Source organism: Psittacula echo (assembly GCF_963264785.1).
Source record: "Psittacula echo genome assembly, chromosome: 3".
Lineage (NCBI taxonomy): Eukaryota > Metazoa > Chordata > Aves > Psittaciformes > Psittacidae > Psittacula > Psittacula echo.
The window spans coordinates 50343066-50359439 of NC_137736.1; the positions used below are offsets into that span (position 1 = coordinate 50343066).

General features: G+C 42.8%; 1 protein-coding gene across 4 annotated transcripts in view; it reads right to left on the reverse strand.

Annotated features, from left to right (window-relative positions):
• MSL3 (MSL complex subunit 3) overlaps positions 1-5756 on the reverse strand; it is a 28294-nt gene extending 22538 nt beyond the window's left edge. For 2 of the 4 annotated variants that reach the window (XM_080612468.1, XM_080612467.1), the window contains exons 1-5: positions 5610-5756; positions 3532-3614; positions 2875-2970; positions 2225-2325; positions 1088-1179 (exon numbers count right to left, since the gene is read on the reverse strand). In XM_080612468.1, the coding sequence (XP_080468594.1) occupies positions 1088-1179; positions 2225-2325; positions 2875-2970; positions 3532-3614; positions 5610-5708 (471 nt within the window). In that variant the 5' untranslated portion in view covers positions 5709-5756. Of the gene's footprint in view, positions 1-1087; positions 1180-2224; positions 2326-2817; positions 3367-3531; positions 3615-4938; positions 5381-5609 lie in introns of those variants that run through there. The other 2 variants (XM_080612470.1, XM_080612469.1) reach the window with 2 other exon arrangements.
• Between the last annotated feature and the right edge of the window lie 10618 nt (positions 5757-16374).

Sequence of the window (16374 nt, forward strand, 5' to 3'; positions counted from 1 at the left end):
AAAGAAAGAATATTTGTTGTGCCTATGAATACCAGTGAAAAAGAAGTTCAATACTCAGGATACAATATAACAATCAAATTTTGTCATGCAAAAATAAAATTATATTATTTTATAGTAATTATTAAATGGCTAGTAGCCTTACTGTAAGCAGTTTAACAATACTGCTTTAAAGTAATTTGCAAATTCATGTTCTAAAACATTAAATTTAAGCTTTAAACTTTAAATTTAGCATTCAATTAAGTATTTAACACAAAAGAATTTCTTAGGTTTTGCTGCTTCAGACTGTCCACACTGCAGCAGCTGAGACCTTCAGAACAATTGTTTATGCTGTACTTCCTTTTCAATAACATAGAGACAATACTTTTTTTTTTTAAGTCAGCCTTTTACATTTTAATGTAAGACCAGAGCTGACATGCCTGTTTCACAGTAAAACAAAAGCCAAAAAGATCCTGCTGCTATTCCTGCCATGTGCAAAGACACCTTCCCCTAGACCAGGCTGCTCAAAGCCCCATCCAATCTGGCCTTGAACACTGCCAGGGATGGGGCAGTCACAACTTCTCTAGGCAACCAGTACAGTGTCTCACCACCCTCACAGTAAATAATTTCTTGCTAATATCTAATCTAAATCCACCCTATTTCAGCTTAAAACCATTCTCACTTTGCCATGTTACTACATGCCCTTGCAAAAAGTCCCTCTTCAGCTTTCTTGTAGGCCCCCTCTAGGTACTAGAAGGATGCTCTAAGGTGAAGCCTTTTCTTCTCCAGGTTGAACAACCCTATCAGCCTGTCTCCATAGGAAAGGTGTTCCATCCCTCTGATCATGTTCATGGCCTTCCTCCTCCTGTTATGTTGGCGGCCCCAGAGCTGGACACAGAAGTCCAAGTGGCCCTCACTAGAGCAAAGTAGAGGGGAAGAATCATCTCCCTCAACCTGCTGAACATGCTCCTTTTGATATATCCTGGCATATGGTTGGCTTTCTGGATTAAACTCCAGCTGAATTACCAGCTGTGGCCTATATTTTATATACTGCAATTTTTTCCATAGTTTCAAATACATCTGAATTCTATTAAGGAGCTCATGAACATACCATTTCTGTCCTTTCTTCTATGTCACTTTCTTCACTTTTTATTTCTTCGTCTGTTCCTTCATCACTGTCATCAGAAGAAGAACTACTTATAGCTGTGTAAAAGAGATTTCAGATATTTATCTCACATTACTACATTGCAGAGATTAAGACCAAACAATACTAGACCTCAAAAAAAAAAAAAAAAAAAAAAAAATATTGGAGGGGTTGGAGAGGGACAACCAAACAAAACCACCACAACTAGCTTGTTTGTTTAATAAGGATTAATAGTTCTAATTGAATTAAACACACAATTATTATTTACAGCATACTATAAACTTTTAAAATATAGAACACAAGTTTACAGAAAGTATTCTTGCACCCTCTCTAACTGGAAAAACAAATCACTTTTAAAAGCTCACTATATTACTGAACAACCACTGATCATTTTATTTTTTACTGGACTTTAATTCTGAACAAGGATTAATGTATTAATCATTCAATCAGAAGTCTGGGTCTGTGCAGCAACAGTTAACATCAGTAAGTGCCAGACAGTGTTTCTGGTGTCTTTCAAGCTACAAAGCAAAATGCTATGAAATAGAAGACCAGGCTTGAAAGTGAAATCAGCCCATCAGCTGACATGAAACAATCCTTCGTGCTGGGAGCAGAGTGGGAGGATGGGACACAACACCACAAGCAACAAAACCCAAAACCCAACAACATCTACACACACCACCACCACTCCCTCACCCCACCTCCCCAACAAAACAAAAGAAAACCCAAACAAACAAACAGCAAAATAATCCACTTATTGCTCCCTAAAATATGTAGGAACAGTAGCAGGGAAAGTGTCATATTCTAACGCCAAGCAAAAAAAGCCTAGACTTCTTGTACCTATTAATGCTACACTAAACAAAGCATCATTAAGACCTGAAATCACTAAGTAAAATAGCTGCGCAGAAGTGACAGAAGAAAAAGCCTCTGGAATACAAGAAAAAAGCAGGAATCTAAACTTAATAGCTACTTAGCATGAAACATAGTGCTTACTCTTCATATGACTGCTCCATATATTTCAAATAGGACCATGACACTCTTGTGTCATCCTATGATCAAAAAATTAAAGGCATCACACCAGCTATTAAAGAATGAAAACAAGCTCACAGTTTTCACTACTCTCATCATTTTCTTCAGCAGGAAGGCTTTTTAATACAGAGTCAACACCAGGCAGCCTGCAACGTCTCTTCTTTCTTCCCTTTCTTCTCCTAAAGAACATAAAATGGTTCACTGAAATTTGGCTAATATTATTTGTCTTACCTAGCTAATTATATTACATGCAAATGCCCAGGAAACATATGTTTATTTTTATTAATTAATGTTGAAATAATTTGGACAATGCTTATTTGAGAGTGGACACCTTAATGTCTGTACATTACCTCGTATTTGTGTTCTCAAACAGATCCCCAAAGCCATGGCCAACCAATACTAGATTACCTTTGGCTGAAAAATACTTACAGTTTTCCTAAATTATTTTTCAAGTACATTTCTTTGGGAAGATGTAGATGCAATACATAGACATTTGGTAGCAATAGTTAAGAATGGCATAGTTATTAAGTGTTAGTTGTTTAGTGTTATTTAATAACAATATGTAGGTATCAACTTCAATAAGATAAAAGTAGCTGTCTAGAATACACTCGCTGTACTGGGAAGCAGCATGAGCTTAGAGTCCAAAGTCACTTGCAGACACTGGGATGTACCTGTCTGAATCTGAAAATGAATCTCTCATTCATTTTGAGATCAAAAGGATTTCTTACATGCGAGCCACAGCCTTCCTCGCCAATTTACGCTGTAATCTGCGGTTTTCGTCCGTATCGCGAAGAACATGATCTTCCGCTGCCCATCTATCCCAGCTAAGGGTAGGTCAAAAGAAAATTAACAACAGCAATGAAAACATGCTGCTCAATATACATTAAATAAAAAAAAAAAAAAAAGCACTCTCAATGTCATTCAGAAGCAACATCTATATCACAAGGTTTGCATCCTTTTGTATTCACGTGGCTTCAATTCTTGTGTTGCTATAATCTCTCAAACCTTGACTCAACACACCACGGTGTCTGCAGCACTGACACATGCTATGAATGATCACAGCCAGAGACTGCACTCGTGTACTGGCCTTGACAATCAACCAACCCAGGCCTAGATTTAACAAGATATAAACTCAATATATTAATGGAAACCTGGAAGCCACAAGTATATACCAAAGACAGATATCCCATAAAGTTTAAACTCATAGCTATCGAACTGATCCACTGAAATTTATGGATACAGACCAACATGTCAACATAAGTACACTAAAGGCATTCATTAAAGCAAAAATAATCCTGCAACATTTGATATTCTGTGTGATGCCTTTTTTTGCAGAATAATATAGAAGAAATAGAAGAACTGAAACCGCATATACTGGTCCTTACCTTCTATTCCAGCCGTTAAAATGGATCAGATATTCTGGAATCTTTCTGCCTTTCTCATCTTTTCCAACAATAATATCAACAATCTGGAACAAATATTAACAGCATGTATTAAAAAGCTTGATAAAAAGTCAGCCTTCCAGTACTTAGGGAGTTCATGCACAATGGAAAAAAAAAGCAACATTTATAATAATTAAACAGATCTACAATTTTGCCAGTGAATATTGATATGAGCAGGAGGAATGGATTATATTAAATAGTAAGAAAAATTAGCTGGTCTATTGAGCACTTTTAAAGTTGGGGACTGCTAACCCTCTTTGTCCTGTCCTCAAATGTCCCATGTTTTCAAGACACAAAAGTGAAATGCAAAATAAGGCAGTATCACAACAATACACATCTGGGCTACCAGCATTTTATCCAGCGTGCTATCTCTTCATACTTTCAAAGTAAGGGACAAAATAGTTTTATATACATGAACCTCAGAAGCATTGCTGTCTCAGAACAACACAATCTTAGCCACTAAACATTAAAATGCTTTGTGAATATCTGAGCCTTTGTTTCCTTCCTCTCTTTCACATATGTAAAAGCAGGACCATCTGAAAGGGCCTGCTCCTCAAAACAAAAAGACATTTCAGGTGGATCATCAAGAGCAGCATCAGGACTAGTAATAACGAAGGAATTATTCTGCCTGCATTTCAGTGGCTCTCAATAGATTAGGTATCTCCCGATGCATGCAGTAGCTATGCTAATGTTTTAATTTGGGAGTCCAGAATTTAGGAACTATTGAAGGAGTCAAGGGCAGTTATGCTGTAGATTGCGGTATCTGAAGGTAAAGGTGGCACTATTCTTTTTCGCACTAGTGTTACCTCTAGGGCTGGCAATTAAAGCTGCTGGGGCAGTCAGAACATACGAATACACATACAGACAAAAGCACAGCCCAAAACACTACAGGAAGGTGGAGACCCTGATCAAAGATGTTTGAAAAACACTGGTCTACACAACTAGAAAGCTTGCAGCAAAAACATTAATTTGGTCAAAAATCCAGTTTCAATCCTCCCATGTCATCCCTCTCTACAACTAAACAAACAAAAAACCAAACAGAACTCTTTTTGCAAACTAGGTACAGACTTGGAATCGAAAAACATATCCTGTGTCCCAATGATAGCCAAAATCAATATTATATTTACAGCACTACAACTACAATCACTGTTTTTGAGGCCAGGCCCAAGTGAGTCAGCCACCTCTTATTGCAACCCTTACGGTCCATAACTCAGTGTTTGCTAATGTACTCCTGTATAACTCTCTTGTACCATCAGTAGCATTTAAACCCCTAAGTAAGGGAGCAGGGAGAGGGAATAAATCAAGCTCTGCTACAAAAGCTCAGGAATTAAAATAAGATTTCAGAATTACTTTGCAGGTGTTCAGCCGAGAACGGAAGGCGGGAACCGCGTCCGTCACTTCCAGAGCTCCTCAGCGGCTCCGTTCTCTACCATCAGTGAGAGCAAGGCCCCGACGGCCCAGACTCCACCGCCCCTTCGTCACCCGGCCAGCGGGACGCCCCCCCCCCCGCAGGAGGAAGGCCCAGAGGTCCGTACGAGGCTTCTACCCTCCCCCTAACCCTAGGGCAGAGGGGCGGATGTGAGGCGGAAGAGCCGAGCCTCACCGGGGGCCCGGGCTGAGGCGGACAGGGACGCTGATGGCGGCACAAGGGCGGGAAGGGAAGGAGAGGCCTGGCGGGCACGGGCAGCGCCTCGCTTTGTCTCACACCCCGTGACGGCGGACGTCCCCCTCCCCGCGGCCTCTCCGCCTGCTCCCCCCTCCCCGGGCCTGCGTCCGTTCCCCGCAACAAGAGCTGCTGGCAGAGCTGCCTCCCTCCCGCTGCTTCCTCTCCGGCTGAACCTACAGCTGCTTCCCCAGCTGCCTCCCGCCCGGGGGCGCGCGCAACGCCCAGCGGGAACGTTAACGGCAGCGCTGGCCCCGCCCCGCCGCGCTCCCTCCCTCCCGCCCGGCCGACGGCGGAAGCGGAGGAGGGAGTTATCTATAAGGGGGCGAATAGGGCAGGGTCGCGCGCGGTGTGTCACCTTGGCATCATAGAGCACTTTGGCTTTGGTGGGGTCGGGCTCGAAGCACAGAACTCTCTCCCCACGGTGGAACTTAAATTTCATTCCCCGCGAGGTCATTTGTTCATCATGGCGCAAAGGAGAGGAGGCACGCCCCTCCGATGGAGGAGGTACTGTGGCTGGGCCCGCCCCTCCTCAAGCAGCGGGCCGGACGGGCAGGGACGGGGGGTTCTATTGACCTCTTCTTGCTGGGTTTTCCGTGTCCCCCGTGGAGCTGGGCTGCCCTTTCGTACCCGCCCGGCAACTGGCCCACGGGGTGCTTGGCACGGGAGCCGGCGGCGGGAGCGGGTGGTGGTGAGGGGACACATGCCTCCGGGGTGGGGGGGCGGCCGCCTGGGCTGCGTGGGGCTAGAGCTCTAGGCCTTATCGAATCACCCGGCTTTGCCGCCCCGTGAACATGGCTCCGTCCGCAAGAGCAGGTGCTGGGGAGTGTAAGCGAGCTCTGAGACCACCAGCATCCCTTCTCTCTGTTACTGCGTCTCTTGAACATCACACCACAGTCCTCAGCCCCTACGCTGTTTCTGGTGGTTTCCTCTGAGCAAAGAGCCTCCCTGTACTCCAAAGATGGTTATTTATACATTGTAACCTCCCTCAACGGTTTGCTGTTGCTCTTTCAGCCTTCCTGTGAGAAAACGAACTGAAGGTGGTATTGGACTACAAACTCAATTACCTGAAGTTTGATTTATCTTTCCAATGTTCAGTTTAAAAATTTTCATGTCTCAAACAGGATGTAAATTGTGGAAATAATCATCATCAGTTGGCAGTTTTCTTACCCATGTACTTTCTGCTGACTGAAGCTTGGAAGGTACTGATGGGGGTTCAGTCTGGGGAATACTGCAATTTCCCATGAAATTAGATGCTCCCTCAGGCCATTACAGTTTTGGTGCCAGTTCTGCATTCCCAATTTACACAAGACCGCGACAGAGCCAGGAGGCCTGGGCCTTGTAGAAAAAACAGTTAATTTGTGATGATTTAGCATTTCTGAACTTAATTTTCTGTGAAAGCTGTTCAGGAGGTAGATGACTAAACAGAGAAAGGCCAGGTTGGATGAGGCCTTGGGTGGCATGGTTTAGTGTGAGGTGTCCCTGCCCATGGCAGGGGGGTTGGAACTAGATGATCTTGAGGTCCTTTCCAACCCTAACTATTCTATGATTCTATGACTGTGCAACTGAGCCTATGCTAGTCTGGTGCTGATGGGAAGAGATGTTTAAATGCTTCTTTCTTACAGTTTCTGAGGCTGATGGATAGAAAAACTGGAAATAGGAAGGAATGCCATGGCAGAGAACATACTAAGCAGCTGCTAATGTATTACCATGAACATTTCCAAAAGGAAAAGGCAATAGGGGATTCCCAGAAAACATGATTCTGAAGGGATGACTGCTCCCAGGGGTAGTATGGACGAGTATTCAGGTTTTCTTGATTCAATTTTTTTATAGTAGGGGTGGTGGGAAAAACCTGTGAACTTGGCTGCTAAGACAGGGTGGAGTGAGAGAGGCCACTGATAGAAGAGAAAGTGAGTGAGAAAACTAAGGAAGTGTTCCTGAAATTGTTCAGAGCCAACTGCTGCTTAGGTTAAGAAACAGGCTCAAAAAATGCATTGGTGCAATGCCAGTTGCAGAAAAGTGTTACTGAAGTTCCCCTTTTTTAAAGAAAAGGGAGCTGGTGCTGGTCACCTGCAGAACAAAGCTGCTTCCAAGAGACTACCCAAAAAAAAAAAAAAAAAAAAAAAAAAAAAAAAAAACAAAAACAGAGAACAACAAACTTGTGCTTGTGTCCCTGGCTCCAATGCATGCTAACAGTACTCACACAGGAGGAGCCTTCCACCATATCTGCTCAGCTTTATGTACTTCAGTGCTGCCTCCTAGATTCCTCCTCTTATTCACCTCATCTGAGCCTCTGTTACTTCACCCCAGCCCACTTTCATGGCTCCCACCCAAGATACTCTTCAAGCCTTATGTCTCAAATTTCTTCTCAGTTTTCCTAACAGAAACATACAGCAATCTGCCATAGCATTTGAAGTCCAGTTGTTGCCTGTACTCCCTCTTCCTCATCCCACACTTGGGTATGTGCACGTGTGCATCTGCCCTTATCTCTCTGAGCCACCTTACTGTAAGCAATCCTTGCCAGCAGGTCCCTACCCTTGCCAGCTCTCCCACTCAGGATCCTGCACTAGCAGGGTTTTTAAAAACCTGTATGTGGTCTGCAGTCAACTAAGATCCACACCAAGGCAGCCACACGAGCAGAAAGGCTGGCACGTTTATGAAAAACTGGCCCTCTGATAGTGCTACCCAGGCAATGCCGAGGTCTACCAGGATACTGAATGCAGAACATAAGATTTTTCAAAGGTACAGTGAGGACTGCCAAACGGCTGTGCAATCCAAAGAGCAATGACCACTTGGAAAATGGTGGTAAGTGCACCTAAATTGTGCGCGCTGCCTGTGCAGCAGCTATGATGAGTTGTGCCTGACATGTATAAAGGATAAACAAAGGTCCAGTGACAGATGTATCAGATTTAGCAAAGCTAAATATACCAGCTCCTCACTTGTATCCAGCAAGGCTCCTACAAGGAGAAATTGAAGGCAGCAGGCCCCTGTCAGCAACAGTGTCTTTGGGTTCAATGTCCCAGATGCCAAGAACAGGAAGAGGGGTGGGAATGACCAGCAGCAGGATTTGTTCAACATTGCTGAACTAGACGAGCTGACCCCGTCCATATTTTGAAGAGATTCCCAGGATACTACATTGCTTCCAGTAAAGAGAAGTGGGTTTACAGCTCCTTTGGGAGACAGAGCAGCACGGAAAAGAAGACCCCGGCCTGTGGTTGAGCACCCTCTGTCAAAGCATACCCTACCACATCATAAGGACTAACGGTTTCTCGGGGAAGTATTTCAACTGCCTGCCTTACTGCAGCCTCAAAAAATACACTGCCCAGAGCCCCCCAGTCACGGCGTTTTTATCTAAACAACACAAGAAACAGCGTTTGTTGAGGGAAAAAGGAGCAGGCCCCCGCCCCCGCCCCAGCCACACAAGATGGAGGGGGTGCTGGGCCGCAAGGCATGCTGGGAGCTGTAGTCTGGCGGCCGGCCCACGGGTTGTTCCCGATGGCGATGAAGTAGCAGGTCCTTGCAAAGGGGAGGCCTCCTACCTCGTCCCTTTCTGAGCAGCCATTTGGGGAAGACGGGGTCTTAAACTGGGGAACGGGGGAGGCGGGGTGTCCGGCGCAGCATGCGGTGCCCGGGCCCCTGTGGAGAGGCAGCGGGAGGCGGGTCTCGGGGTGAGCAGCGGCGCTGCTCGGTGGGCTGTGCGCCGTCGGTGGGCTGTGCGCCGTCCGTGGGAGCGGAGGGTGGCACCGGCCAGCGTGAGCTGTGGTGTGCGTTCCCGAGTTCCCTGCTGCTGAGTGAACGGGCCAGTGGCATCATCTTAAAATACATCCTAAATATGTAGGTACATTTGTGGTGTGGAAACCACACAGATCGATTTTCAGTCAGTGTTGAAAGATAAAAACAGTCATTCAAGTTTGTTCAGGTTATCACTAAGGAGTTCCCAAGGTACTGCTATTCAAGTAGGACTATTAAGGATGTAGTGAGCGTCTTGTACATCTAGAGTACAAACAGCAAAAGTGAATTCCCAAAAGCAACAGTAAAGAGGCATCTGCATGCATTGATCATAGTTAATAGTAGATTATGCAGTAGTTATAGGTTGTTCTAAATCACATTAAATCATAGGATGTAGCTCTATCTCTAAGAAAACAATAAAGGTGCTTCTCAAATGCTAGCATGTCACCAGCCAAAGTACATGTATTTGCAAGACATGAGTGAGCGTTATGATTACATCTCTAATGAAGAAGCCTAGAGGGAGCCTCTCCAGCAGAGTCCTGACTGAAAGGACGCCTAAAGCAGTGATCAAAGGCACAATCTTCTGCAGTGTTTGAGATGTTGCGTTTAATAAATAAACAGCTTTGCTTCCAAGAAAGACCACTTCTATCAACAGCTTCTCCTAAAGCAAACAAACTGCATTATCCTAAAAATTGGCTAACTGCTTGGATCAAAAAGAGGCAAGACATTTAGTAGAATGCTGTTATATATGGGTATTTTAATTATTGAACCTGTAAGATCCTAAAGACATGCCCCATTAGTTTGACAAGATGCAATATGCATAGCTGTCTTAGTTGTTATTTTTTGAATATTGCCTGATTTTCATTATTTTGCCTGGGAGGGATTGATGTTAGGATGGCAATTAGTGTGTAGTTACCCAGGTCATCCTAATTGGTTCAGTACTTAGCCCACAGACACTGCATGGGAAGGCACATTGGCTGAGGGCAGTAGAGGCAAGTGGTGTTTGCATGAACTCCAGTATCCACAGTGTTAGTATGCTTCTTATAAATGCTGATGAAACTTCAGTTACATTTAAGCAATGAATATTTTTTTATCCCTGCAAAGAGTTTTTGTTTAAAATTCCTCCTTCATTCTTTCAGGCTGGAAACAGCAATTCAGAAATTTGTGAGAATTCTGAGGGTGTTTTGGCTTCATGAGGTTCTCATCACATTGTCCAGATTGGAATCAAGGCCTCAAGATTGTGTAATTTTCTTCCTAAATGTTTATTTAACAGCCACCACCTGCACAGGTTCTCTGGTATATGTTGTTTGTTAGGAAACAAAATTACTTGTTTTAGAGTTGAGCGAGGGAACAGAATACATTATTTTTGGCAGAGTGATATTATTCCTTTTTGCCCACTCATTTTTCACAAGTAATTATAAGCAGTAGTTTTAGTATTAGCATCATGGAAATTTTCTCATTAATATTACAGGACACTCAGGATACAGAGGACATCTACAGTGAGCAGAGAAGGCAGTTAGAATCAAAGCATGGCTCACAAGAAACAGACAATAACCCTCTGAGAATATTTTACTGCATAACAACCGTGATGGATCACAATGCAGAGGGTACGATTTCAGTGTGTGTCTGCACATTTAATGAAGTAACAGCTCAGTTGTCCTCTCCCTAAGTTAATAAAAATTAGCTTGAACACCAACATAATGTTATCCTTGATTCTTTGAGCTAATCCTCAAAAAACTTAAATGGTAAATGTTTAATAAGGGGAACATACTTCTCCAGTATTTCTGAGCTATATAAAGAGATATGTAGACATACTAAACTATTTGCTTCAGTTTATTAAGGCAAACCCTGTTCCCTTCAAATCTCCCAAAGTTAATCCCTAGTGTTTACTCTCATTTCTGCTGTTCACGTTGGCTTCATAAACCTTCAGCTTAAACAGAGAAAAAGAAGTAAGGATTCTTCCCATGAAACAGCTCAAGAGAGAAGTCCTGACATCACTTAAATGAAGCGTACTTCCTGCTTCAACATAATTAAATTGTGAGATCTGAAAACCAAAGGAAGAACACCCACCCTAATTTACTGTAAAAGTTACAGACATTTCTGGGATAAAAAAGAGCTTTGTTTCCATATGCTACAGATGGGGAGGTTATCATTACCTGTGAAGGACATTCCTCCTGATGTTCTTGTTTGGACATCTGTTTCAAACTGAGAAGTTTCAGCCAAAGCAATTGTTGCTTGTAGGGAAAAAGCTGCACAAGGGAAAAAAACAAAATCTTTGCTAGTTCTAAGGTCCTCAAGGATTTCAGCAGGATGGTGGCCTTAGTGTCACAAATGTGCCTTCTGCCATCCCTGGGAAGGTAAAACCGTATTGTTGCAACTGGGCTATGTTTGCAACACCGAACAGAATAAGTTAAGGACTGCTCTCCAGCCAAGGGCCAAGACATGACCACAACCGCCTTACAAGCCATGGCTTCCCTTCTGTGGACCTAAGACACAACCATCATATGTATGTTTGTGCTTTTTTATTATTATTATTTTAATTTGTTGGCTGTTTCTATTCCTGAAAAAAAAAAAAAAAGAGGCTTATTGGAGTGATGTTTCTACAGTATGAAGTTGAGGCATGTATGCAATGCCCTGGAAAGTCTGAGAGTGGTGGGCATGGGAAGTGGAAAGGAGGGAGGCTGATGTGGCGTTGGCTGGTGCATGCTGCCTGCTGGAATGGGCTGCACACACACCATCTCCTGGTCTGGACACTGTCTGGGACAGCACTAGCTGGCAGGAGCCAAACCTTTTCCAGGACACATGCTTGCAGTTAAGTATAATGGGCAATTAGCAGTCCAGTGCTTAAGCTGATTTCCAGGCCCTATTTTTTCTAGGGCTGTAGACATAGCTTTAGAGTACTTTGGGCAAAAAATATTATACTGCATGCAATCAGTAGAAATGTCTTTAATTTCAGAAGGTCTTAGGTCAGAGATTCCTGAAGCAGCTTCAGAAGTTTCTGCTGCTAGCTATTTTCTACTCCACCACTGTCAGCTGTCCTGGCACAGTTTTGTGTGTAGCAAGGACTGAGACCTTATTTCAATAGCAAAATTGAGAAGAAGCTTGGGCCAAAATACAAAAAAAAAAAAAATCCCAAAAAAACGGAATGTTCTTTAGAAAATATGAAGACTTAAATAACTCCAGGTAGACATCCTAGTTACATGTGACTTCAGTATTTTTGCCTTAGTTCCTATCTTGCAAAATTATAATGATACTTCAAGCCAGCAGGGAACTAAAGCTAAAACTTTGACACCCTTCTGGTTCAAATGGACCATGAAGCAATCACAGAGAGTGAAATGGCGCTGGCATCAAGACATGAAGCCTGCAGGCATCCAGGCAGCAGGCCGTACAGTCCTTGGGCCTTTAGGCCTTGTGCCTAAAAGTTGCAGTTTTATCTTCACATTTGCTCTTTAGCAGCCCAAAACTCGTAGGAGGCTCTGAGCACTCTTGTTCTGGGGGAGGTTTGACCATGGCAGCAGAATGGTGTTAATGAAGCTGCAGAAGTATTCTAGGGGAAAAAGAAAAAAGGATGAAATATTCATAATCACAAGTAATTCAGTGGGTGTTCATTGAGGCTTTACAAGTGCTCAACCCCATCCACATAGAATAAATGTAAGGAAAATAGAAAAAAAAATTGCTGTTTTCCTACAGGGTCTGTCATTTTGTGTTGTTATGGAGGGCAAAAGGTTGTGGAGGAAGAAGTAGAAATAAGGTATTTGTACATGCCACATATCATAGCAATGAATCATCTCTAGTAGAAAACATGCTCTGGGCATTAGGATCGTGCATACTTTTCTTGGGAAAGATATGGCTCTCTTGGAATGCAAACCTCCCTTATTCCTGGCCTTCGCGCTGTGGCATCATAAATAATGCAGTAATCTGCTGCCCTGAAGTCAGGAGTTGGAAAGGAAAAAGAAAATACAGACCCTGTGGCTGCCTTGGTGTCCAGAGAAGTGCAGAGTGAGGCCGGGTGTAAGGGCATGTGCAATTTAAGTGGGGAGGGAACAACTGGGGTCACTGCAGGAGAGCTAGGTGGATGAGCGTTCTGTGGCTAAGCAGAAGCAGCCGGTGCCAGACAGAGCAGAGGGCACCATAAACCCCCAAGTTAAGGGCAGAAGCAGCCCTTTTCTGGGCATGTAGAGCATGGCTGTACTGCACACCAGTGTGCATCCCCACCAGCTGTCAAGAGCCAGTTGCCCAGGGTGTGAGGATCACAGCCTAAGATGTCAGCCTTTTCTGTTCTGCAGTGCCCACGGCACAGAAGACTCTTTTTTGAGATTATTTTCCTTCTTTGCAAAGCCATTCCCTGGGTATTAATGCTTGCAGGGAAGCAGTCCTCTGATGTGGTCTGCAGAAGAGTCCTCGAGTTCAGACAGCTGGACAAACTTAAGGTGAAATCCTTGACTTTTGGAGGGGACCTTGGGATGCACACATGGCTCTTGTTTTCCTCTTTAATATAACCTCTGTTATATTAAACCTCTGTTATATTAAAGTCCTGTTCTTCACCCCCCCATTTCCTATTCTAACGTTTTTGTCTCTTTGCGTTCTTTCATTGTATAATTTTTTTCCTTTCTCCCCTAACTCCCCCCAGCAATTTGGTTTTCTTCAGGTCTTTTTCCTACCCACCTCCCATTTTTGTGGGAGGGTGGGGAGAGATGATATGACATTTAGTTTTATAATGAAATGGCATGATATCTCTCCCTGGCATGGAAGATCAACCAGTGACAAAATTTGCATCTGCTTTTTTCACCTAAGACTCTTTTTCATTCCAATTTAGCTTTGCAAATAAGAATCTTGAGAGCAACTCCTTGAGTGTTTCTAGTAGCACTCAGGAAAGACTCCTGACAAAAGAAATTCCATGTAAGCAACTTGCACCCTGCCTATGCCGTAGCTTCTGGGATCCTCTTGTAACCTTCAGCTCCCTGTACCTTCCACTGCCTTGGCTGGAGTGCATGTTCCCTTTAATATTCTTTTGATGTAGGAGTTTTTGTGTGACTCAGAAAGGGAAGGGTTAGCACATGCATGGGGTCAAGATTTTTCCTTGTGTAGATGTGTATAAATTGGCAATTCATTAAAGTAAAGGGTGACTGATACAAAAATCTGACCCTGTGCACTTGTTCAAAGAGTTGGAAAAGTTGATGTGAAGTACAGGTGGGTGAATTGCACCTCCTCCTCTTGAATTACGAAATTACCTTTTTCAAAGAGAGGCAGTCCTCATGCTGCCAAACATACTGCATACCTTCAGTTGATACACTGGTGCAGTAAAGTCTCCCTTTTTGTATGTGGGTTCTTTTGCCAAGCTCTATTTCTCCTGGTCATCTTATTCCATAGTATAAACAAGGGAAGAGACTTCAAAAAAGAAATACCTGAGGTGGCAAGGTACAATGTATTCAGTAAGGTCACTCAGTCAACATGTTCTGTACCTGTACATTGAACAATTCAGACAAAGCAAAGTTTCAGAAGTCAAGGTCTAGAGTGTCATTCAAATATGATTTAGCATTCTTTAAATATTCAGCTGTCTCTAGGACGTCAGGATCCGGACTATACAATTTGTGGAAAATCCATGTAAAAGAGTTACCAAGGTAACCTTTGGAAGACACAAATAACAATGCCTGCTATAACAAAGATGCATTTCCTTGGAGCATTCTTTCATCTGACCATCAAGACGAGTATTTCTGAATTATTTCTAAATGAACTGACATGGCAAAATCCATATTGAGGATTTTTATTTTTTTTTTTTAACTTACCTACTTTTATTCCTTTCCTTAAAGAAATAATGGTGGAGTTAAGGCCAACTTGAAAGTTTTAAATTCACATTTTCATGTGTTTATAAGTTGTCCAGTAGCTTGATATTTTTCATGCTTCATTTGGCCCCTATGCTTTTAAGTAAATTTTTATCATTCACAAAAGTTTTTTAGGCATCTCCTGAGTTATTTAGACCCTGAACATAAATTTCTGTAGTTAAAACATCTCGGGGATGTGTGTTTTCTTTTCCTGCTTGCTTGGATAACTCTAAAATAACCTTAGCTCGAAACTTGGCATGTAGTTCCTTTGGAACAGATTACATTCTTCTGAGTGCTCACAAGGAAAACTCACTTGGAAACGGTGAAGTCGTCCATGCTGTTCCCTGCACAATGTGTATTTGCAAAGCAGTTCTTCAGTTTAGAATAATGGTCCTGGCTGCATGGGAAATAAGCATGAACAGCCTCTGCTATCCTCAGAGTGAGGATTTGACTAATGGCTTTTGGAAAAATAAGTGCAGGAAGGCATGGAGTTCTAGAAGCAATGAAGTGTCTTCCCATATTTTCTTCTTCTCTTCCCAAGCTGAGACAAATTATTGTGGACAGGCAATTTCCCTGCTTATGATTATAAAATGAAGGATATTTGGCATGAGGTAGAGGTCAGAGGTGGGCTTATGAGTTGAGAACTAAGAGTAGTGAGCAGCAGATGGTGTGGGAAAGAATTCGTGAAGTCAAATTGAACTTTGAATTATGCTTTTGTGGTGTGAAACCCCACCTTCTCAATCCTTTCTTTGATTCCAGGCTCTGGGCTACTTGGAAAACCAGTTCAGAAATGTAGTGCACATGTTCCCCATCCTTTTTGCCCACTCAGGCTGTCCTAATAAAATTACAAGGAAGGCTATGCAAACCAGTTTGAAAATGGGAGTGGAAAAATAAAGCTTTTGTTTTCTCCACTCCCTCATTGCCGGAGACTTTCTCCCATTTCTTAGGCTACCACCCAATGTTCAATCTCTAAAGTCGTCCACAATGAGTTTCCTTAAGGCTTCCCTTAATATTGTTTCACTGTGTATAAATGCTACTGTTAAAAAAAAGGTTAAGTATGAGGAATGGCTGTGCAAGCTGGTGGCTGGGTCCTTTCCTCAGAAGGTAGGATCCGGACCTAGCCTTGCTCCAGTCAGTGTTTAATTATTCCCAGAGAATGAAAAGTGTCAAGAGATAAAATTGTCAGTCTAATCTAGTCAGCAGCTGGGGACCACAGCAGTTCCTCAGATATAGAGTGAGGTGGACTCAGATGTCTAACATAGAGAAACTGCAATAGCCCTCGTCTACCCCACCTTAAATGTGTTCTTTACAATGAAATGGGAGTAACAGTTAGCTTCCTCTGATAGTTCTGTGATATTTTTTCCTAATCAAACCTATCTAATACCCGGTATTTAAATTAATTTCAGCATAACTAAAATTATTTTCCTAGTTAATGGGATTTTTTGTTTTTCTTCTCTGTCACTAGGTTTTAAATACAAGATTTGTTATTAAAAATTCTAATAATGTAAATGTTCCCACTATGTTTTATTAGTAAAATTCAGGGGATTGTTTATGCTAAGTTAAAGCAGTTAC